This window comes from Papio anubis, chromosome 1 (assembly GCF_008728515.1).
Source record: "Papio anubis isolate 15944 chromosome 1, Panubis1.0, whole genome shotgun sequence".
NCBI classification, from domain to species: domain Eukaryota; kingdom Metazoa; phylum Chordata; class Mammalia; order Primates; family Cercopithecidae; genus Papio; species Papio anubis.
Window position 1 is genome coordinate 175,074,099 of NC_044976.1, and position 25,440 is coordinate 175,099,538.

The 25,440-nt window shown below is 35.6% G+C and overlaps 1 protein-coding gene across 1 annotated transcript in view; it reads right to left on the reverse strand.

The window, feature by feature from the left end:
- The window catches only part of PLA2G4A (phospholipase A2 group IVA), a 148,768-nt gene that overhangs the window by 80,415 nt on the left and 42,913 nt on the right, over nucleotides 1-25,440 (reverse strand). Inside the window, exons 4-5 of the mRNA XM_009191475.4 lie at nucleotides 5,589-5,737; nucleotides 4,538-4,651 (exon numbers count right to left, since the gene is read on the reverse strand). Of these exons, the coding sequence (XP_009189739.3) occupies nucleotides 4,538-4,651; nucleotides 5,589-5,737 (263 nt within the window). The remainder of the gene's footprint in view (nucleotides 1-4,537; nucleotides 4,652-5,588; nucleotides 5,738-25,440) is intronic.

The following is a 25,440-nucleotide window of genomic DNA, read 5'->3' on the forward strand; positions in this document are numbered from 1 at the left end:
CTAGGTGGCAGTTATATGATGTTCACTGTATAAATCTTTCAACTTTTTATACGTTGAACATTTTTATAATAAAATTTAAAGAATAATAATGCTTTAGAGGGGTCTTCTCTAACTATACAAACTTCAGTTGCCCACCAACTGTTTTCTACTGCATACTTGCATACTTTTATTTTCTTCACAGTATTTCTCATTAGCTGATGGCGTGTTGATCATTCTTTTGCTCATCATTGCCTGTTTACTTTCCCTATTAGAATGCAAGCTCCCTGGAGAATTCCCAGGATACTATCACCTAGAATACTGCCTGAAACATAACAGTTGTTTAATAAATAACTTCTCAAGTAAGTCAATGAATAGATGCCTCATGATACTGTTTATTATTACCTGTCAGTTTATACATGAAAGTATACTTTCCAAACAGATTCTTAGTTCCTTGAAAATTGTACTTTTGTGCAGTTTTTTTCACTATTTAGCAACATTTTAGAAGCACAATAGAGGCTTACATTCTTCTCACATTAATAACACAATCTATTGACAAGTTAGTATTTTAAAATTATATAATACTATATAAATGATAGATTTTTATTCTTGCATTATTATCACTTAGCTTCCATATCTGTAAAATGAGAAGAACGGAAAGCTTTTGGGTGAAGAAGGCCAAATGAAAATAAGGTATTGTACTTATAAGTGCAAGCTAAACATTGAGTACACAGGAACGTAATGATGAGAAAAACAGACACTGGAGACTCCAAAAGTGGGGAGAGAAGGAAAGGAGCAAGAGTTGAAACACTACGTATTGGATACCATGTTCACTACTTGGATGATAGGATCATTAGAATCCCAAACCTCAGTATCATGCAACACACCCATATAACAAACCTGTACATGTACCTCCTGAACCTAACGTAAAAAATAAAACAGGCTGAGTGTGGTGGCTCACACCTGTAATCCCAGCATTTTGGGAGGCTGAGGCGGGAAGATCACTTGAGGTTAGGAGTTCGAGAACAGTGTAGCCAACAGGGTGAAACCCCGTCTCTACTAAAATACAAAAATTAGTCAGGCCTGATGGCCCTTGCCTGTAATCTCAGCTACTTGGGAGGCTGAGACCCGGGAATGGCTTGAACTCGGGAGGCAGAGTTTGCAGTGAAGCAAGATCATGCCCCTGCACTCCAGCCTGGGCAATAGAGCGAGACTCTGTCTCAAAAAATAAATAAATAAAAATAAAAATAAAATATTTTTAAAAGAAGAGAAGTATTCTTTCTAGATCACAGAATTTTACAAATTAGAAAGGAGCTTAGAAAAAATTTAATCCAACCCTTCATTTTACAGATGAAGAAAATAAGACTCAGAAAGAAAGGATAACAATTCAAACATTCTGGAGAGCTATGAATGACAGAGACAAAATGAGGGTCCATCCTCTCAATTCCCAGTTTCGACTCCAAGTGAGTAAAGCAGGGCCCTGGGAATCTGCCCAACTCCATTTGGAAGCTCCTGTTATTTCTCCAGCGTCTCCTGGACACAGAAATCACTCTATGTTGACTCAGTATTAACGTTTGCATGACAAAACTATGAAAGCGTTTTTGCTAATACTATTTTGCCTTGAAGAATTTGTTCACTCTTCACCAAATCTAAGTGCTGTTTTTCCTCCACTGGGTTGCCATAACTATCTTCAAGCCTTACATCTCTTCTCTCCCATTGCTCCCTCACCACCTCCTCTCTCTTACAACCTCTGTAAACATTGTAGAATGATCATCAGGAAGACTGGGATTCCCAGCTGAGGACAGAGGTTGGATAGCTGGGTGGCTTGCACAGGGCACTCCCACATGATCTGAGGAACAAGCAGGGGACTCTCCCCTTAGCCATCATGCTTACTTCTCTCCCAACTACCCCTGCAGCTCAAAGGATTATCATTCAGATAAAACTACCAAGAAGTCTGAAAACAGAGTAATGAAGAAAAGCCTGCTTGGATGACTGTTTTCTCAGGCACACTAAAAAAGTAGTTACATAAGCTTCTTTAAATTCAGGAATGTGGAAAGCCTTTTTAGAGCCCTGGGGATTACACATCTAGCCATAAAAAATGACAGAGGAGAGGAAATGAATGTTGTCCACAATATCTTCTCTTATAAGGAGTCTGTGTATCATGGACTAAAGTGACGAAAGAAAAAAAATGATTTCAGAAAGTCCAATCCATGCTTCCAAAGCCCTCAACAGACATTTACTGAGAGCCTATGCTAGCAACATGCAATAGCTAAGGCCTGAAGAGTTTAGCTTTTGACCACCTCTACACGCTCTTCCCTATGATTCAGCAAAATGGATCTGCCAAGCCGTTTATCTTGCTGTGCCCCAGCTTGCTTTCTTCTTTCAAGACTCTGGCCTTCAGCAATCTGTTCTGCCCAGAATGCTCATAACTACTTTACTGATGAAATCCTCTCTTTTCTTAAGGTGTAATAACAGCAACAATGACAAGTAACATTTATATAGTGCCTAATATGTACCAGAAACTGTTCTAAGCCCTGTATGTATACATGAGTACATCTATGTGTTTATAGTATCAATATATTTAATCACTTATTTTGATTACTTTATAGTATTAACATACTTTTAATCACTTTCAATCACGTATTGAATTATATGCTTAATATATAAACTAAATAATATGTAAGCATATATTGAACCATAAAATATATCAAATTATAATTAAATATGTTTATATGTAATATACATTATACTATATATTATCATATGCATATATTATATATACATAAATAAAATTAACTTGTTTAAACATAATGATTCCCTTAGAAGATATTATTTCTATTTTATAGGTGAGTAAACTGAGGAACAGAAGAGTTACGTGTTATTTTCCCAGAATAAAACAGATGGCAAGGAACAGAACTGGAATTTAAACACCAAACAGCCTGTCTTTCAATGCCAACGTGTTAACCACAGTTCACCGTTCAACTTGTTCAAAATCAGCTACTGCTATGGAGACATCCCTGGCCTCCTCTCACAAAATGATCGTTCTTTATTCTGCCTTCCCACAGCACTCTATACATATCTCATTGGTACTTATCTCATCGTCTGGGGATTTCTTTTTATCACATGTATGTATCTCCCTACTTCCACTTCTCATTTCAACCCTTACTCACCTCCTTCCCAGAGGGAGATAACTGACGGAAGAACTTCCTGTGCTTTATTCTCTATATTCCTTGAACAAAACATAATGGCTGGCGCACAGCAGATCTTCAATAAATGTTTGTAAAAGGAATGAATGAAATAGCATTAAAAGGGGTCGACAGAATTGTGGGGAGTGCATCTCTTGGCATGAGACAGAAGAAATGCTTTCTGCAGCAGGTGGAAGCACCAAGGAGTGCACGGACCAGAGCATCCTCAAGGTACCTAGGATTGTATGGACTAGTCAAGAAGCTCATTTGGGCTAAGCTGGTTTCTAAATAGGTACACATTCATTCCATAAATGTCATCTATGTAATTAATTCTGTAGGCACATTTAATCAGTATTTCAAGTTTTCTGACCTAGAGGATTTTAGTTTACAAGAGGAAAATGAAAAATTGAACAGTATAAATAATTTAGTCCCAATGAATACCATAGATAATTATCACGGAGACTCAAAGGAGGAAGATTCATTAGGGATAGTAACAGGAAAGGCAACATGGAGTAGCTGAGAGTTAAGGGAGAGGTAGGTTGAGGTGAGTGGAGGTACTTGGAAACTCATTCTAAAGATGTGCAGAAACACATTGTCTCTCCCAACAACAAGAAATTAGTATGTTAACCAGCCTTACACATACAGGCCCACCAGTTGTTTACATTTCTTACTATAAACTACTAAATTAGTTTCATATAGAATTCAAAATCCAATGAGTTTATTCTGTACGAAATAATTTCCCTAAGGTTTCATTATTCCAAAATAAACTATCAAAATTTCAGAAATGCAGCAAACCCAGAAAGTCAAAAATAACAATAACCTCCCATCATTCCTTCTGGCCTTTCGCTGCTTTGTCCCTACTTACTTGAGGATTCTCTGAGACGGAAATTATTCCCCCAGAGAGATTTATTGCTAAACGTGGTTTTGGAATAGTTTGAATTTTCTAACATTTTTCATTGAGTTTACTTGTTATCTCTCTCTCTCTGTCTCTCTCTCTCTCTCTCTGTCTCTCTTTCTCTCCACACCCCACCATTCCTCTCAGATTTTGCATCTTTTTTTATTCTCCCCAATTTTTTGTATTAAATCTGCCAATGGAGTCCAAAGGCATTGCTGAATCCCAAAGTCATCATTTGGAGCCACAAAGGAGATTAAAGCCTCAGTAGTGTTTGATATAATACCTCAACCAAAGTTTATAGATGTCAGAATAATTTTTAAAATTAGGACAAAAAGTAAAAAGAAAAACAAAATTTTCTCTTTAAAAAGCAAACATTCTAAAAACAAATAAATACAATTTTCCAAGTGTTAAACCCAACTTCCCAGAATCAATAGACTTTATCTAACCTAAGGTTGGAATATAATTCTGCAGTGTTACTTACTTGGTTGAAAATAAAAGGAACTTCTTTCTTCTCTCCCACCTTCATTGAAGATACAGGAAATGTTGCGGTCCCTAGAGTTTCATCCATGACATAATTGGCATCCATTAACGTAATCTATAGAGTAAAATGTAGAGCACAAAAATAAAATTTCCCATGGATCTTTGGAAATAACATCTATAATTTCCACCACAATTTAAAAAATGAAGCTCTCCAATGACATTTAACAGTCATTTGAAGATCTCAATATTTAATTGGTAACAATACTTTTATCTTTTTCTTTTTTTTTTCTTTTTGAGACAGGGTCTCATTCACCAGGCTGGAGTGTAGTGGCGGGATCTCGGCTCACTGCAACTTCCACCTCCCAAATTCAAGAAAATCTCCTGCCTCAGCCTCCTGAGTAGCTCGGATTACAGGCAAGTGCCACCACATCCAGCAATTTTTTGTACTTTTAATAGAGACAGGGTCTTGCCATGTTGGCCAGGCTGGTCTCGAGCTCCTGACTTAAAATGATCTGCCTGCCTCGGTGCTCTGAAAATGCTGTGGCATGAGCCACAGTACCCAGCCAATCTTTTCCTTCTGAGTACTGTGTTTGCTATAAGATAATAATTTTCACATTTTCCTGATTGATTTATTCAGTTATCATGTTTTCAAAAATTAAACTTTATCTCTTCTCTACTTTGGAATATGAGTAAGATACTAATGTAGAAAGTCAATACAAATATTTTGGGAAAAATTAATTTTCACTTTTCAAAAAGGTAATTTAAAAAATTTTTATTCTGTTATACTGGGATTCTCCCCTTTACAGCAGAAAATATGTTTTCTCCAAAGCACGTGGGGAGGAGGGCAGTTTTCCCAACCCTACCTAACTCCTGTATGTCCTGATAGACACTCATATTATTTGACAGACACCATTTAGATTCTAATCTACCAAGCTGCCCAGGCTAACTCCAGCTATAGCTAATAGGAACAAGAAGGCAGTAAAAGAACAAACTTAAGCATGTCTCTCAACATGAATCACAACCATCTAACAGCATCCAAATGGTTCACTTACCTCCAAAACATTTTCCTGATTAGGATCCAGAATAAATTCAAAGGTCTCATTCCACACAGGGTTTATATCATTATTGAAGTGTCTTGTTCTCTTCCTGCTGTCAGGGGTTGTAGAGATAAAAAGTTCCACATAGGGATCTGGAGTATCAACTACAGATAGTAAACACAAACAAGAAGAAGATAGAAAAGTGATTCATAGTTCCTAATGTTTTTATTAATATATGCTGTCAGTTTATTTTCAATGAATCTGTAGTGATGTATTTAAATGTCTGAGACAAGATAATATACACATAATAGAAAAACATCATAGGGTGATATTTTTACATATGTCGCTGTCCTTCATAATAGTCTTATGAGAGAGAATTGTTTATTAAGTGATTTATTCAGAATTCCTCCATCCATCTAGAGAGGACAGGTTCACAGCAGTCAACATCTCAGTCAAGCTACTACAGGATGATAACAATGTCACCCAGCTAATGCCAGCATGACCTTCACCCAGGACTGTGACAGTGACAAGATCATGGGTTTAAAAGCAGAGACAAATTCACAGACCTACTGTGAACTCATTTTTGACAAAGGTGCCAAGAACATACATTGGGGGAAAACAGTCTCTTCAATAAATGATTCTGGGAAAACTGGATCTCCATATGCAGGAGAATGAAGCTACACTCCTATCTCTTGCCATATACAATAATCAAATAAAAATGGATTAAAAATTTAAATGTAAGACCTCAAACTATAAAACTACAACAAGAAAACATGGGGGAAAATCTCCAGGACAACAGTCTGGGCAAAAATTTATTGAGCAATACCACATAGGTACAGACAATCAAAGCAAAAATGGGCAAATGGGATCACATCAAATTAAAAAGCTTTTTTGCAGACCAAAGGAAAAAAGTATCAACAAAATGAAGAGACAACCCACAGAATGGGAGAAAATATTTGCAAACTACCCATCTGACAGGGAATTAATAACCAGAATATATAAGGAGCTCAAAAACTCTGTAGAAAAACATCTAATAACCTATCCAACAAAATGAGCAAATGATTTGAATAGGCAGTTCTCCAAAGAAGACATACAAATGGGAAACAGGCATATGAAAAGTGCTCAACATCATTGATCATCAGAGAAATGCAAATCAAAATTATGATGAGATCTCATCTCACCCAGTTAAAATGGCTTATATTCAGGCAATAACAAATGCTAGCAAGGATGTGGAGGAAAGGGATCTTTTGTACAATGTTGGTGGGAATGTAAATTAGTACAACCACTATGTAGAATAATTTGGAGGTTCCTCAAAAACCTAAAAATAGAACTACCACATGATCAAGCAATCCCACTGCTGAGTATATTCTCAAGAGCAAGGAATCAGTTTATTGGAGAAATATCTGTACTCCTGTGTTTATTGCAGCACTATATACAATAGCTAAGATTTAGAAGCACCGTAAGTGTCCATCAACAGATGAATGGATAAAGAAAATGTGTTACAGATACACAATGGAGTGTTACTCAGCTATAAAGAAGAATGAGATCTTGTCATTTGCATGGATGGAACTGGAAGTCATTATCTTAAGTGAAGTAAGCCAGGCACAGAAAGACAAACATCACATATTCTCACTTATTTGTGGGATCTAAGAATCAAAACAATTGAACCCATGGACGGGGCAGAAAGATGATTACCAGAGGCTGGGAGGAGTAGTAGGGGGCTAGAGGGGAGGTGGGGATGGTTAATGGATACAAAAAAAAACCACACACACACACAACAGAAAAATGAATAAGACTTGCTATTTGATAGCACAACAGGGTGAATATAATCAATAATAATGTAATTGTTCATTTAAAAATAACCGAAAGAGTGTAATTGGATTATTTGTAACAAATCAAAAATGCTTCAGAGGATGGACACCCTATTCTCAATGATGTGATTATTTTACACTGCATACCTATATCAAAGCATTTCACATACCCCATAAATATATACACCTACTATGTACTCATAAAAATTAAAAAGGAAAAAGGAAAAAGGAAAACAAATTGAAAAATATTTTTTTTAAAAAAAAAGATTATATTTGTCAATGTCAGAAAAATCATCCTGGTTACTTTATCAGATAAAATAATGGAACTCATTGTGAGAAGAATATCACTTATTGTTATAGAGTTGCCTTGTATGATTATACAGATTGTGCACCGAACAACTTTAAGGGGTGGCACTCATATTAAAAATCAACATGTATTTATTATGGCAATATTCAGATGGAAATGAGGTGTCTCTAGGAAGTAACAATTTTTTTATTTTTTCTTTTTTGAGATTCGCTCTGTTGCCAGGCTGGAGTGCAGTGGCACGATTTCAGCTCACTGCAACCTCCACCTCCTGGTTCAAGCAATTTTCGTACCTCAGCCTCCCAAGTAACTGGGGTTACAGGCACATGCCACTATGCCTGGCTAATTTTTGTATATTCAGTAGAGACAGGGTTTCACCATGTTGGCCAGGATGGTCTTGATCTCCTGACCTTGTGATCCACCCGCCTCGGACTCCCAAAGTGCTGGGATTATAGGCATGAGCCACCATGCCCGGCCAGTAACAGTTTTGTCTGTTTCACATAAATACCCACTTGAATCAGGGTATGATATGTGTGCCCACTGAAATAGAACAAAACAATTGCAAATAAAGAAAATATTTTAATTTTCTCCCATTACATATATACTTAGCAACAAAGTGAGTGACCCAAACCGTGCAAATATTGGTCACTCCTTTTTCAGGATACCACCGAATCCTTTAACGTCTTATAGCACTGGACACACTATATTTTATGGATGAAATTATATATCTATCTGTCTTTTCCTACAAGACTTGTCTTTTCCTACAACACTATAAACAACTTGAGGGCAAATATCTTGTATTCCTCAGCTGTACATCTTGAGAAGCTAACAACAGAAAGCAACAATTACAGTATTTAAGGTTTCCTAACCTAAGGACTTGACTTTTCCATTTAACAGGTGCTTTTCCATGTGGACATTATAATTAATAACAAAAACAACAAATAACTAAGTAATGACTACAGGGATCTGTGCGAAGTACTTTACACACATTAGTCTCATTTAAACCTCACAATAGCGCTATAACGTAAGTACTTACTTTAGTGTCAAGGCAACAGGAACAGAGAGATGTTAAGCAGTCTGTTGAATACCACATAGCTAATAAGTATCAGGTCAAGATCTTGAACCTGGGTCATTTGACTACAACAATCATTTCTCTTATTACATCATGTTCCTCAGTAACAAAAATTAGATCATAAGGTACGGTATGGATTCTATAGAAAGAGGAGTTGGAATTAGAGGGAGAGAAAGAGAGGGTGAGAGCAAGAGTGAGGGAGGGAGCAGGGAGAGAAGAAGTACAGAGGTCCAAATAAAAAGATCCAACAATTGAAAATAAAGGAAAAGCAAAAATAATAGTTTCTGACCTATTGATTGGGTTTCCCCCCAAAAAAATTTTTAAATAGATGTTTTCTGTCAACAACAACTATGGTCATCAAAAAACATAATCAATGCCTTTCACTTAATTGTTCAGTATTGCTCCTGGTTCTTTATGTAGCCATCAGTTTCTTTAGATGCATGTGTATGTTTGCTGGCTGTTATTATAAAATGGAAGCATCTACAAAGGAGGTATCAGCCTTTGAGACTGCCTTTAATTTTCTGGCTTAGACCTTACACATCATTGGTAAAGAGTTGTGGGGCAAAAGTGAGAGTGTGACATGAATGTGCAGGGTTCTTGTAAAAACACAGACCCCGACCTTCATCCCTGAAGACCCATTATCTGCATATCTGTAGTGGAACTAAGGGCTTGCAATTTTTAACAAAATAGTCTAGCTGACACTGATGTAGGTCATCTTCTGATCACACTTTTGATATCCTATTTTAGAGAAAAGGGAATAGCCATTCATTGTCATTTCTAACTCAGTGCTTTACCTCTCAACAGGACCAGGGAATACAAATCAGAAAACAAAAAGATTGACTGGGAAGGATGATAATACGAAACGGGCCAAAGAAGAAGAGAACATGTCATAGGGTAACATGATCACATTTTCAACCAGGAGGTGACTGCTTCTTTTCCTTAACCATGTTTCTACCGTATCACCAGTGCTCAGGATTACAAATCAGAAGTAAAACTCCATATTTAGAATAGCAGTTGGTAGAAAATTATCAAGAAAAATATGTAATTTGAAGGAAAGTATTCAATTAATGCTTCAAATTATGTGTTACGAAACATAGCCCTACATCATCTCATAGGGCCAGATTTTTCTCATAAGGCCAATGCTCTTTTTTTTTAAATCATTTTCCAAGAAGTAATAGAAAAAAAAAAAAAAAAAAACACCAAGCCAAGCGAGAACCAACATGGAATACAAGGAGTGCGTGGGAACCGGAAGCATGCAGATGGCAAACATCATTCATTCATTCAACAAATACGTGAGTGCCTGCTATATGCCAGGAACTTCTCATTCACAAGCAGTTTAGCCTTGATAGGGAGCCAAACACTAAACTGAAAAATCGGATTATGGAAGTGAGTCAAATGTTAATAGCCTAATTTTAGAGGCAAGGTAAATCAAAGATAAGCAGTTACACTACCCCAGTGACTAGTAACTCAGTCACCCAGATTACTACACACAAATAAGGTCAAATTGTAGGTGGGGAAATTGCCTTTTCAGACTTGATCTTTACTTGAATCTTTGGGAAAGAGGAGGGTGAGGTCTTCTTGGCCCAAACAAGATGAAGCAGGCTACAATTGAGGTTCCTTGACAGGCACCAGACAGGAAAAGGAAGGGACAAATTGAAGCAGCATGAGTCAAACCATTATCTATCCATCTTCTCGCCATTTTAGACTCTCAATGGGTCTTATGTTTAACAAATTCTAACTCTGACAAAATGATAAATACCATAAAAACAATATGCCTACACCATGTTTATATGTTAAAACATCCACAGACTTTGTTTAAAAAGTCAGAATCCAGTTTAATAGCAGTCACATTGGATTTGCATTATTTAATTTTACTTTTAAAGTAAGTCAGCTTTCTAAAATATATGTCAGGAGTGGCAATGTTTCTAATTTCTCCTCTTGCTTCTTTAGCAAGAGACAAGATGTCAAAGGATGCTAGACAGTGGAAAACCACCAAAACTGCAGACTTTGATTTTGCAATCTGCAACAGCTCTAATCACTGTAAGCTAAGAAACATCTATAACAGTGGTAGATAAGATAAAAAGAAGTTTAAGGCTGGTTTAAAGTTGGATTACAATAATAACATAGCTCAGTTTCTTTGTGTAATCTATAACCATCACTGGCATGGTAGCAAACAGAATTAGAAGATTTGAAAAGGAAGGTAGCCCACTTTGACAGTAAACACAGCCCAATACTTTAGAGAAGTTTCAAGAAATGAATTAAAGAAAAAGTTAAATGTAGAATTTGTTTTTTCCTGTACACTATACTTATTTCATGGCTTTGTGAATTAACGCCTATAGGGCAATTGAGTGTTGAGTCACTAACTCAGCCTAATCTTGATTATTTTCAGCCAAACAGGTGGTGAAGCAAAGATGTAATATGTGGGCAAAAACCCCTTTTACATCTCATCCTTTTATCTAAATCTTGACAAACAAAAAATATCGGGGGTGTGGGATACAGTTCTTTTTTCTCCCCATAAAGTTGACATGAAACTACATGCACCAGAAATAGCTTCAGAATTCCAGGGTTGTAAAACTTACTACTGAACCTCAGAAGTTAAAGAGCGCCTGCCTGAAGTCATAACAGGTCCATCTGTCATTTCAGCTTTGTCCAAGTAATATATCATGTGATTCATGAACTCATGGCAGCTTCTAAACTCCTAGTTCTATTTTAAATATTCTCCATTTGCCTATTTTCCCTTCATCAGTAGCAACTTAAACCTCTTGTTTGAAATAAAGATTACAAGTAATTTGTTACAATTTAGGTGATAAATGGAAAAAAAAAAAAAGCCCAAAGGGGAAAGTCCTCCCAAATGTGTAGTCAAAATATTTCCATTCTGAATAGCAATGGTGACATAGCTATTTTTTATATATATATATAAAATATGTCCATTTATACATTATATATGTCCATTATATATATATTATTAGTCCATTAATCTATCATAATAGCATATTATGACAGTGAGCTTAAAACAGCGTTTCCCCAAATATAGTCCCTTGAAATACCATGACCTTCACGGACTCATCTGCAGTGCCTGTTAAAAACACAGAACCTTAGCACCTTCACTCAGATTCTCCAGCATGGGCTTGGAAATCTGCATTTTGACAACTTGAACAGGTGATTATTATGCATACATTTGAACAATAGAGGCTTAATGTATAATATTACAAGGAACTAAAGAACAGTAGTGTAACAACACCCACAGAAAAATTACAAACATTTTGACATTGAGAAGGAAACAAAGTTACTGGTCTTCTGTCAAGGAGTTACTCTGCCCATAGACTAGATTAAGCCCAGTCCAGTCATTCACTTCTATTTATCTCCAGACATAAAATACATTTTCAAATGGCCACGAGAAAATAAATCCAAGAATAAATTAAGTGTGGGTGTGTTAGTTGGCAATCTGTTTAAGGTGATGGACTGATGTTCAGATGTTATGCTTCAATCATCAACAAAGTAGAAACGACCTAACTAGAAGCAGTAAGACCAAAAATTAAAGGAAAATTTGCTGAAAGAAATGCCTCTGAATACTATTCTCAGATGTAGTCATTCCTTTGATACATTTATGACGTAATAATACTGCTAATTACACACAGAGATCTTAGAGCAGCTTTTATGATTATCAGCCTTTTCACTTCCCAGGTACTAAATTGGTTGAGGTATGAGGTAGGAGTTAAGATTCAGTATTTTTCCCCATGTAACCGATAGACCCAGCATTATTTACTGGTAATACTGTCTTTAACTCTTGCACTGCAGTATAAACTTTGCATTAATCAAGTGGTCACATAAGTGTGAGTCTGTTTCTGACATCCGTTCGTCTATTAGTCTATTAATCTATCATTTAAGCTTGCATCTGTACCGTGCCAATACCAAACTGTCTTAATTATAATATTTTTAAGACAAATTGTAATATCAGGTAGTCTAAGTCCTGGAACTTTGCTCAACATCTTCAGGATTATACTGGCAGTTACTTCATTTCCATACCTCAAGGATATCAACTAATATCTTATGGTTCTTGTCTGTTTTGTTAAGAAATCCACTCTTGTTCTTTTGCTTTTCAATATATATTATTGGCTACAGAAAATACTCGGCCATTATATTTTCAAATATTACTTTTGCCCTATTCCCGCTCTCTTCCCAGTGCTTTTTATCATACCCCAGATATTCCTTATCTTTTTATTCTATATTTTATTTCCTTATTTATCTTTTGTGTTTCAGTCTCGATATTTTCTATTGACCAATTTTTCAGTTCAGTAATTCCCTCTTTAACTGTTTTCAAACTACAATAAAATCAGCTACTGAGTTCTTAATTTATCGTGTTTTTCAGTTTAAAATTTTCCATTTGATTATTTTCTATATATTTGGTTTCCCAGTAAAATCCTCCATCTTAGCATCTATTTTCTTGAACATATTACTCTTAGTTATTTTCAGATCCATATCCCATACTGTGGATCTATTTTTTCTTGATCTTATTTTTGTTATGCTCATATTCTGCAAGCCACTGAATATTTAAGATTCAGTCAATCTTTGACTGAATGCCAGACCTTTTTATGACAAATTATGGAAGAGCCAGATCTACCTTCACAGATGACCCACTTTATTCTCTGGCAGGCAGAGAGAGTAGGACAGATATCCTCTATTAAATTTTTAAAAATAAATTGACTTCATTCTTTATAAGGTTAGTCTACCTCTTGGTCACTCCCACTCTAAGGCTCCCAACTTAGAGTCAAGGGTATTTATTCGGCCCCTTTTAATTTGGTCTTTTTGATCTCCTTATTTGTTTGTTTGTTTGTTTGTTTCCTCTTATGAGACTGCCAATAACTCTCTTCTGTTTTTCAGGTGTTTTATGTTTGCTTCTCAGGCTGTTGCCCTGCATGAATCAAGAATTTGGCTAGTGCCTCACGTTGAAGGTGCTGGCTGTCAGGCATACTTCTCTATGCTTTCTCTCAAGGAACTTAGCTTCTCAAATTCAACTTATTTTGTCCTAAAATCCAGTCTTTATACTCCAAGTCCTTTGAGATTGGCAAAGCTCTGCTGAATTCTTGACATCTTCACTGCTTGGCTACTTCTTATCCCTATCCCTCCCCTCCAACCTCTCTAGATGCAGCTAACGAATTGAGGGAAAATGTGGCTTGCAGAATATTAGCTTATTTCTTTCTATCTTTTTATTTTTTTTTTGTTTTTTTTGGAGACAGGGTCTTACTGTCACCCAGGCTGAAGTACAGTGGCACCATGGTGCCATCTCATCTCACTGTAGCCTCAACCTCCTGGTTTCAGGTGATCCTCACGCCTTAGCCCCCTTCCCCAAGTAGATGGGACTACAAGTTCACGCCATCATGCTCAGCTAACTTTTTGGATTTTTAGTAGAGACGGGGTTTTACCGTGTTGTCCAGGCCTGGTCTCGAACCCCTGGGCTCAAACAATCCATCTGCCTTGGCTTGCCAAAGTTCTGGGAATATAGGCATGAGCCACCACGCCCGGCCTGGCTTATTTCTCTTCTGAGATCTTAGTCCCTCAAGTCCCAGTTTACTCATCAGCTTTTCATTCCTTTAGACATTTTAAAAAATTAATTGAAAATGTGTTTCCTAAGTTATTATTAGGAAAAGTAAATACTCTGCTATTAGTCACTTTAGCATGCTTCAGTGACCATTTAATTCCTAACTTGGCCAAACTATAATAATCCCTATTCTTCCCCTCCACCCACCATTCTCCACATGGTTGCTCAAACATTTACTGTTTTTTTCAAGTCACCTACCCCACTTACTACTTCTCTTTTGAGGACACAATTCAGACTCACACGTCACTGAAAAAAACAAAAGGGGAGGACTTGATGTAGTCTTTCCATTTTCCTTCCCTATATCTCACAATTCAAAAAATATGTTTATAATTTAATAATGCATTCATACTTAAGTCCTTCCTCTATTATCTTAGAAGGAAAAGGATCCTTACACTCTTCTCACAATCCCACTGCTCTCAGATATTTCTTATTTTTTAATCCCCAGACTCAAATTTAACCTGTAAATATTAGTTTGGCCTTAGCTGTTTTTTCTCAACTTATAAATATAAACAAATATTGGGCATCCTAAGAAAAATGAACAAAACTTCATCAATTCTGACAATATTTCCAGATCTTTTCTCTCCTACATCAAAGATTTTGGAAAAATAAATATAGTCTACCCTTATTGCTTCTAAATCTCATTATTCCATAAGTTTCCAACCTACTGTCCTCTGCCTTCTTCTGTTACCCTAAACAGGTAATTCTCTCGAACATAACTTCAATGCCAAATTCAGTGAGCTTTTTCTCACTTTACTTGACACATATGCAACATCCTCGGTGCAATTATCTTTCTTTGTGTCTAATACATCATTCTTTTGTGATTTCCTACCCACCTCTCTAAACAGTTCCTCTGTATCTTTCACTAGCTTTCTCCACCTCAACTCATCACTACACTATGGACTTTCTTCTTGTGTCCCTTACAAATCCCTTATTAGAATTCTTCAAAAGGAAGTGAGGCCTTTAACCACTGTATTGCTCATGTAGTCAAAACCAAGTTGCAAAGGAATTATCAGTTATTTATATAGTCTTGAAAACACTCAATATGCACCCATCATATCACATGGCACACAATTATCTTCAAGGTTTAAATGGCAGCTATAATGCATTCCTTCATTTCCTCAAGGCTACAAGGGGAAAGTAGTATAAACATGAAAAATATGAGGTTCTTGATTATATGTTAACATATAATCTATTCTTAAGCAATATATTTTGAAATAGTTCAATCCTGTTTAGTTACTCTGAATCAATTCTGGATTTTCTTTAACCCTCCTATAGTTTTGCCTTGCACATAAATGTCAGTGTCTCCCTGATCTACATCTGTGAGCCCAACCTCCATTCTGAGATCTTAAATCTACTCTTAAATGCCTCAAAAATACCTTAAATACCTTGAAGATACTTCAAACTCAATATTTACAAAGCAAATTTATTTTCATCATTCTTTTCCTAAATGCAAGATAAAAATTAATACCAAAAAAAAAAAAACCTAAAATAAAAACTTGTGATTTTTCCTCCCTTTCTTTCCTATTTTATTTAATGTCGTCATCTTTTCTACCTGTCTGGGCTAGAAACATGAGAGTTATTGTCTTTTCTTCATAATTCACATTTCCACTCTGTCTCTAAGTTTTAGCTTTTCACTTCTAAAATGATGTTAACATCTGACTCCTTCATTTCATTCAAAATAATTGCCCCAATTCAACTAAGCACCACCTCTCACATAGACTGCTACCATAATCTCTTAGTTGCTTATTTTCAAGGAACCTTCTATAATGCAACCACAACTATCCTTCTGAAACACACTTTTGACCTTCGCTGCCTACCAAGTCAGGCTAAATATGGTGAGAAAGACTTAAAGGCTCCCTCCCCACCCCGCATCAAACCCAAGGTTCTCCTTCTAGTCAGTGACCCTTCTCAGCCATTCACTGGAACATCACTCTATGGCAAAGAGGTATCTTTGGAATCTACACATTTCAAACATTCCACACAGGCATATTGATGGCAGAAATATTCGTTCTAACAGAATATTGCTGTACTTTTAGTTGTACATGTTGTTATGTTTTCTTTTGACGTTTTAGCTGATAGCTAAAGTTTATTTAAGTTGTTGTTCTTGTCCTAAGAATATCCAAGATAAGGGTCCAAACACGGTACAGTTAAGAAATATGGAGAATGAGATGTTCTCTCCATTCTTTCCTTATCTAGTACCCACTTCCCTAGTCAACTAGTTGTTTTGTTTTCCTCTTGGGTGAAACTGGCAACTTTAAATCAAGTTCCCCAGAGGCTTTATCTATATACATCTGCATAAAATAAAAATAATTCCACATAAAGCTTCAACCTGCTGGTCAAGTATTATTTCCATCAGAGGTGAAGAAATTGAGACTCAAAGGCATTTAGTGACTTGAGCAAGTTCATTCAGAGACAGGGTTTTAACCTAGTCTTTCTGAGGCCAGATTTCTTCCTCAGTCAGATATTCCAATACTAATAATTTCTACCTCTTTTTGTCTCTATGAAACTGTAAACTCCATGATAGCAGTGAGCACAACCTTCCTATTCACTCCCGTGTCCAAGAGTCTCACATAAAGTCTGAGACATAGGAACTTGACAAACATTACTGAAAGAAAGGATGATGGACTGACCCTGACCAATACTGTGGAAGAGGTCATAGGCATATAGGTTATAGACCTTTATCATAGGCACAACAGTCTCCACTCAAATTTCATTTTACTCTTTGGTAATAGGTCTCAACCTTCCTGGTGTTTGTCCCCAACCGGTTTATTTGGATTGTAATATAAATCAATGTCAGTCATTTCTTCCAAGTGTATGTGTAATTAACTTTTATTTCTAAGTATTAATTTTATATTTAAAAAAACCTGAACCTCAGCTTACCTCCCTTCATAATAACTCCAAGGAATAGGCAGAGTACCACAGGACTTCTTACATGTAGCAGCCCCTGCTCCCTCCAGAAAGAGCTCAAAATTAGAATCGTTATGTCTACAGATGCTGAAAGACAAGTCCTGGGAATTGCTGGGAGTGCAGAAGCTGAAAAAGTTAGTGAAGAATCCAGTGTGGTTTAGTAAACAGAACTTGGGCAGTAATTCTGTGGGGAGAAAGGAGTAAAGCTTTTACAACAACCTGAGCATTGTCTAGGAACTCAGATACGGAACGCCTTTCCCCTCATTTGAAATTACAATGCAGTTTTATTAACACTATGTTGAAATTCCTTTATTAGGCAGTCTCCAATTTAAGTTGTACATTTCATTTCCTTTTTTCTCATAGGCTGAAAATGTATAATAGTGCTTTCTAAAATCACATTTCCTTTTTAAGGGAGCGTAAGGGAGCATGACACTATCAGAAAGTGCCATCGGCCAAATGGATGTCAGGAAGATAGCACAATAGCATCCACTCATGATCAACTTGGTACATTTTGTACTAGCAATTGATTTAGTACATTAATGACTAGCTAACTGAGAGTTGGCATATAATAAAAATGATTTATTGCAAAGATGTTGATATTCATGGGAAAATGGGGAGAAATATATGCCAAAACAACACGAAGAAGACTAAATGTAGATCTAAAACAGAACTGAAAGTGTTGTTGTTGCCTGCATTGTCATTTTACTTAAACTTCTATGATACCTTCTTGGAGAGAAATAAAAATACCTTTGTAATCCGTATCTACGCTTGGAATGTTTTAAATGCTTAAAAAGTACGGATATTTCTTGGAATCTTTATAGACTGGACAGAAAGAGTAATTCTCCAGAAATTCTTATATACCATGATAAAATACATTAATTTATTCATATTATTCATTTTAGCTATATGGATTTAACTATATATGAATTCCACTTACTGTAGATAAGAAAAATTATTCTTTTTCATTAAAAAGAGATTCTTAACCTTAACGCTATTGACATTTTGGGCCAGGTAACTCTTTGCTCTATGGTGCTGACTCTGCCTTCTAGATGCTAGTTGCCAATAGAAATACCCAATGTTGACAAAAATGTCTCTAGAATATTGCCCAATGTGTACCAGGAGACAAAATTGTTTCCCAATTTAGAACCACTGCACTAAAGCAAGACATATTCTTGATATTTATTCACTAGCATAAATAATAAAAATAGCTAAGTTCCCTAAATAATATATATTGGACAGATTATGTCAATCTCACTTTAAATATTCTTCTTATGATTTTCTTTTCCCAAACTGAAATGCACCCCCTACTCATTCCATATATTAAAAGGCTACCTACGTTATAAAGCCCATCTCAATCTACACTCAAGTTGTAAAGTCTTCTCTTATTGGCAACACTTTTCCATAGGGTTATTTAAGCCCATTTCATCTTCCCACCTACCCCACACACTGCTCACAGGCAAAGCTGCTGCACAAGTAAACATCGAAGTGAGGTAAGTTTGAGTTCCATCCCCAAAACATAACAGCTCTGTGATTCTGGACTACATACTTAACTAAATTTAACCAAACTTCTTCACCTGTAAAATTAAAATAAAGACAGTACATATCTCATAGTATCACTGAAATGAACACATAAAGTATATCTAATGTAAAGTCCTAAGAATTTTGTTAAATTTTTGTTTATTTAACCAACACTTGCATTGTGCATACTATGCCATAATTTCATTTAAGCTTCATAAATAATAGTAGGATTATTACTCCCATTTAATAGCTGAAGATACTGAGACATAAAATAGCTAAGTAACTTGTCCAAGTTCACATGGTTAATAAGTAGTAGAAGGGAGATTTGAACCCAAGCAAGCCAGTTCCAGAGACCTTGTTTAAACCACTAAACCACGCTTCCTCTTTGTTATAAATTACACACTCCATAAAGTTATCCACAGTAGATATTACATTATTTTTCTTGTAATTTTCAAGGTACTAAATAAGTACTAACTCATAGCACACACTCAGTAATTATTGATAGAGACATTAGTCAAACCTTGCTGGAATACGTGCTGGGTTATATTTCTTTAATGTTTCATTTCTGAAGTTAAAATCTCAAAGTTGTCATTTCGTTTTGCATGTGGAGATTTGAATTATTCTTATACATCAACTAAAAAATAGTTTTGTCTGGAATTTTATCCAAATTATTTCATTAAAATATATTAATATACTAAGCAAGGAGTGAGAATGAAAAAGTACATCCAAGGAGCCAGTAAAATTTATAAAGACCCTCAGACCACAGCTCAGTAAGTTTAATCCATCACTTCAGTCTCTACATTACCTAATTTTTATTTTTAAGAAAGATTTTATGATATTAAGATATACTAAAACAACATATGGTAAGCATGTTCACTTAAATGTTTAAATTTTTAGAGCAGCAGAGGTATTCTCTTAGACATAAAAACTTTAAGAACATACTTGTCCTTGGTAATTTAAGAAACATTTAGCCCTGTTTAAATTTAATTCCATTAGGTTTTAATCACATACTTTCTCTACAGAAGTGGCATATGGTTTTTGAACAATTGATATTATTGAAATATCGTAGAATATTATTCACTGTATTCATCAGGCCTAAAACACATGAATACACATACAGAAACAAAAAAATCTAATGAAGTATAGAGATGAAAAGGATTAATTGTATTCATAAAACCACTTAACAACTTTGTAAACTACCTGACATTCTAAGCAGATGAGGAAGGAACAATAATGCCTTACTAACACATTATATTTCTCCACTACACAGAAAAGACAAGATAAGAGATGTGAGAGAGACATGCGTTATGAAACACTTTACTTATCTTGAAATTATCTTCCACGAAAAGACCATTGGGAAATAATTTCATTATACTTAGAATTTTTAAAATCTTGGGTGGATACTCTAAAACATTCCAAAACCATTAATAAACTAAAACTCATGTTCAGTCATAACCTGAAGACTGATGTTAAGGACATATTTATATCAGAAAAGATATATTTTAGGGTTGCTGGTCTATACTTTGGCTAAAGTACAGACCAACAGCAATGCCATTTATAAAAAATAAGATTTGAAACTCCATAATTAATGTAAAAAAGATTAATTAAATTCACTCAAAGGTGTCGTAAAATTTCCTGTGCATTGAACCTCAGAAAAATTCTAGTTAGTGGTGGTTAGAAACAAGAGTCATTTATAATCTTTAAAAAGTGAAGTATAAAATTGTTTTCTAAAATTCTGTCTCTACTGAAGCAAAAAAGGAAGTAATATCAAAAAATAAAGTAATAATTACACACTGTCATATATTTTACTCATTCATTCAATATTCCCTGAGATCTTACTACTATGCCAGACTCAGAATTAAGCTTTTTTTTTTTTTTTTTTTGTGAGTAAGCCTTAGTCTTGAAAGTGCATGATTACACTCCCATGTGACAAGTGTTACAAAGAAGTCTAGACAGCTGCTGAGAGAGCACAGGGAGTGAAATGTACCCAAGTGTTTTCAGAAAAGAGTTTAACAAAGGAGATACCATTCTCCATTTTGTTCTCTCAAGCTAAGAAAGAAGGGTCCGATAATTTGCTCAACACAGAAATTCACAATGGAAATTTCTTGTCTCTAGGGTGAAAAATGGAAAATTAGTCCAATGCACAGACTACCCAAAATAATATTCTTGGTTCATACAAAGATGATGTTGAAGAAACAGATGTTTTTTCATATTTCTGTTTGAAGTAACTATGATAATAATGGGTCACATTTATTGAGCACTTTCTCTGTGTTAGGCATATAAGTACTTTGCATATGTCAACTCGTTCAGTGCTCACAATATCTCCCACGATGGAGGAAGGCAGAGACAGGAGAAGTAATCTGCCCAAGGACACAGGGCTCGTGAGCAGTCTGCCCTCTCCATCTTTCCTGGAGCTTCTGATCACCGTGAAACTCAAGAATAGCTACCAAACAGATCATTTATTTTCACACTGATTCCTACATGCTCTTGTTGCTAAAGAAGACTCTTAAAAGATTAAATAGATAATGTTTCCCTAAATATCCAATACCCTGCCTCTCACTCCAACATTTACAAATAGGAAGACTGAGTTCTAAGCTCCTTTTTCCCGGGGAATGATTAACACTTTGCATTGAGAAGTGGGACCTCTGAGGAGGATTAAGCAGATCGCCCTACAGGTGAGAGGGTTGAGGCTGCAACTTTGGAAAGATAAAGCTGAAGGAAAGAGGGTTACCCTTCCTGAAAATGTTATATGCATTTGGGTTTTCTTTCGTTTCTACAAGTTTTAGAAGCCCGTGTGTCTTGTGTATTGTACACGGGATGGTGGCTACAGGATGGCCATGAAGTCTGAACTCTAACCACCATCACCGGGAGAACAGCAGTAAGATCTCCCTGGTGTGCTGCGTGATCACTGGGGAAGACTGCTCTGAAAGGCATTTCAGTGCCTGCCAAAAAGTGGATGGCCAGAATCCATGAAGACAACATTTAACAGAAGGGTCGATGCCAGTGATGACAAACAGCAAAGATTATGCAAGCCCTACTCCTAATTTACAGGCAAGTATAAATGCTTAGAATTCCTGTAGGACCTTGGAGAGAGGGAGACCACTGACAGTTCCCCCACCTTCTCTAGGGAATGGGGCTCACAATAAAAACTAATGTGATTTGGAAAAAATCATGTAAGGGAAGATTTCATGGCCCTAAGCAAGAATATAGAGACTATCCACACCATTACACGGTGATGTGTACACTTTCAGAAATTTCTCCACAGGACTACAAAGACATAAAAAGCAACACAGCATGATTTAAAAAGAACTGAACATTTGCATATATTTAGAATATCTACTTTATGTATGAACATACTGTCAAAATAAACTGTTAAAAAATTTTCATAGTTATTTCACGAATCTTATAAATGTTCAACATGCATCCCTCACATCACAAGGCCCACATCAGAACTGTTGCTGACTCATCCTAGACAGCACATCTCCACTAAAGGAGAGGCGAAGGCACAGTGGGTTCCTTCTTTCCTAAAGGCCATAAAGCAGAACAAACTCAAGTTTTCACAAGTCCCCACAAGAAAGCATGTGGTCTAAAACATTTGAAAAAACTTTTTCATTCTGTTTGGAATCACCCTGGTTTTGTGCTTACAATTCTCTGACAATGTGTGAAAGGTGAAAGTTTAAACTTCCCTTTGGGAGAAGCGCCATATTTTCATTAGCAGCAAGGATTTACCTAAACTTCATACAGTGGAAACATATTACATCACAGGCGTGCCACATCGGAACCAAAGCTCTTTGCAGGAGAGAATAAAACAATATTTTACCATGCTGCAGTGGTTAAAAGCAGGGTACCTAGTGTGATGCTGCCTGGGTTCTTAGATGGATCACAAATATCACACAATCAAATATCACACAGTCAAATATCACACAATCACCAATTAAGCTGAAAGAGAATTACATATTAAACTATTTATGGAAGGTACCTTTATATGTATGAGGGAAAGACTATATTTGTAAATGTGTGTGTATGTATAGTACATTTCATGTATTAGTCATTTAACATGAAGTGAGCACTGTGACTTTTGAAACAATAAAAATATATGTTCTTCCTTTCTCATGGGTTGTAATCTGATATTTTTGTGATTTTAGTATAAAATAATTTCAGAATTTAACAATGTAACTGTGGATTTAAGGTATTTATGTTTATTTCTATCATTCTCATTGATAATGTAATGAGTTATGTAATTAAGCATGCTTTCATAAGAATTTCAAAAATAAACAGCATTAAGGTATTCATGATTATTTTATTTTACAAAAGTAAAATCAGTGAAAAACAAAAGTCTTAGAATCTTTGTTCCATCATGGATTTTTAAAGTCTTTGCTCTGCTCACAAGTCCTGTAGATCTCAGGGTAAGCAAACATAAACTAGAAGAAATTGCCTAGAGCTTGCCTTTCAAAATGTGGTTCATGGGTCAGCAATGTCTACATCAGTTGTATGTTAGAAATTTGGAATCTACTCCCCAAACCTACAAAACCAAAATCTGCATTTTGAATAAAAACCCCCAGTGACTCATACGGACATTAAAATCTAAGAAGCACCATTTGGGGAAGATTAGGTCCAGCCTTAGAACTGCAAATGGCACAACCCTTTAAAAATTAGAAACTTGATCCAAATCTTGCCAGGAAGTTATCAGAAATAGAATATCATTTACCTACAGACACAGACTTTTTGAATATTAAGAGCCTGAGGTTATTAAGAAAATCTTAAAGAAGTAGTTAAGATATTAATCAACACAATCTTATAAAATTGGCTTGAATACAATGAGTTCATAATTTTCCCAAGCATATGTATTTTTTATTAGAGTTTAAATGCGAGCATTAAACACCGTTGTCATTTGAATACTTAAGTTAGATCCACCTGCAATCCTATAACTGTTCTTAGAAGCTCTAATGTTTATGATGTTAATTCTGTAAAGAAAAAGAGTTCATGTGTCTAATAAAAGGACCAGACAAGGAAAGAATCCTCAGTATACATATCCATAATTAGGATAGTTCTAAAACTCTAATATTCTGTAGTATTTTATCATGTAAAAAACATGATGGCATTTCTTATCTAATCTCATCGCAGGGAGTGAAACATGGCTCTAATAGTTCTGAATTCTGAGACTAGACTCCATTATCATTCAGGATCTGTGTTTTCCCCAACACTTTCTAAAAGAAGCAGAAATTCAATAAGGTAGCTATTGCATTTGTGTCAGCTATTTCATTTGGTTATAAAATGAGTTTGTGGCCAGAGTTGTGTGTTCTGTTTCTCACAGGCACAAAGAAAATTCTATGACCAATTGAAATACTACACTCACTGCAGCCATTCTGCAAACTTATCTTCTGTTAAAAGAGGAAAAGGACAATGTAGAATATAGAGTTTAACACACATTCACCCAACATTTAGCACCCAACATGATGTTGACATGTAGCTTGTTACATATCATATCTACAACAACTTCCTGTAGGTTTAAAAGCAAGAGTTACATTAATATTATCAAATTAATGCAAGTTACTTATTTCAAAGATAAAAATAGAGTGATGATTTTGAGTCAGGTGTAAATGTGAACTTCAGACTGCCTCTTCCTATGAACTGTAAACATAAGAATGCAGAAGGAGTTATTACTGGAGCACTGGGTATAAATACTACATTTGAGTAATACTGAGATTAGCAACCATGACTGGGAAGGAACTGGCAGCTGTCTTATTCTTGGCTTGTCAATGCCCTCAAGTGAAAACAAGGAATGAAAGAGATGCTATAAATTAAAATGTCAGCTCTGACTCTTCAAAATACAGTTTATTGGGTGTTGCTGATTTTATTCTGATGTTTTAACAGTGCAGAAGCATATTTCTAAATGTAGCTAGTTAGGGCAGCATGATTTATGAAAGGACAAAATAAAAAGTAGATATAACCTTAGTATTATCCTTTATTATTATTATACTTTAAGTTCTAGGGTACATGTGCATAATGTGCAGGTTTGTTACATATGTATAAGGCGCTGGATTTAGTATTATCCTTTTTAAAAAGAGATATAAATATTTTACCAAGAATTAACTATTTGATGTTTTATTTGTCTTGATACCCTTGAGAAAGCCCTCACACACACAAGCAAGGCAGAAAACTCCAGTAGTAATCCATCATTCTTCTTTACCAAGATGTAGAATTTTATGGAGCTCTACCTTTATAAATAAATGCAGACACTATAAACAACAGAAAAGGATGTAGACTTCTGTGATCCTGGTCTTCACAGATCTTAGGACTTTTAAAAAATAGTTCTTATAGTTCTATTCTTGTCTATGTTTAAAGAACTGCTATATACAAACACCCCAAATTCAGCTATTTGGTAATTTGTATAGATCAAACTCTCCAAGAAATATCATCAAAATTCCTCTCAGAAAAGTGATGGCTAATACCTGTGCCTTTTCTCACTAGAATCTCCTATGGAACTTTTCAAAAATAAAGTGGTTGGCACTGTATATCATCAATTCACTTTTCCATAGTAACTTTATCACTACATTTATTTCTCGAAAAATCCTTCATGTTCTTTTTGTCTCTTCCTGACTCCTGTGAACTCATTAAGGTGATGTAAATGGTTGGCAACAACTCCCTCCCCACAC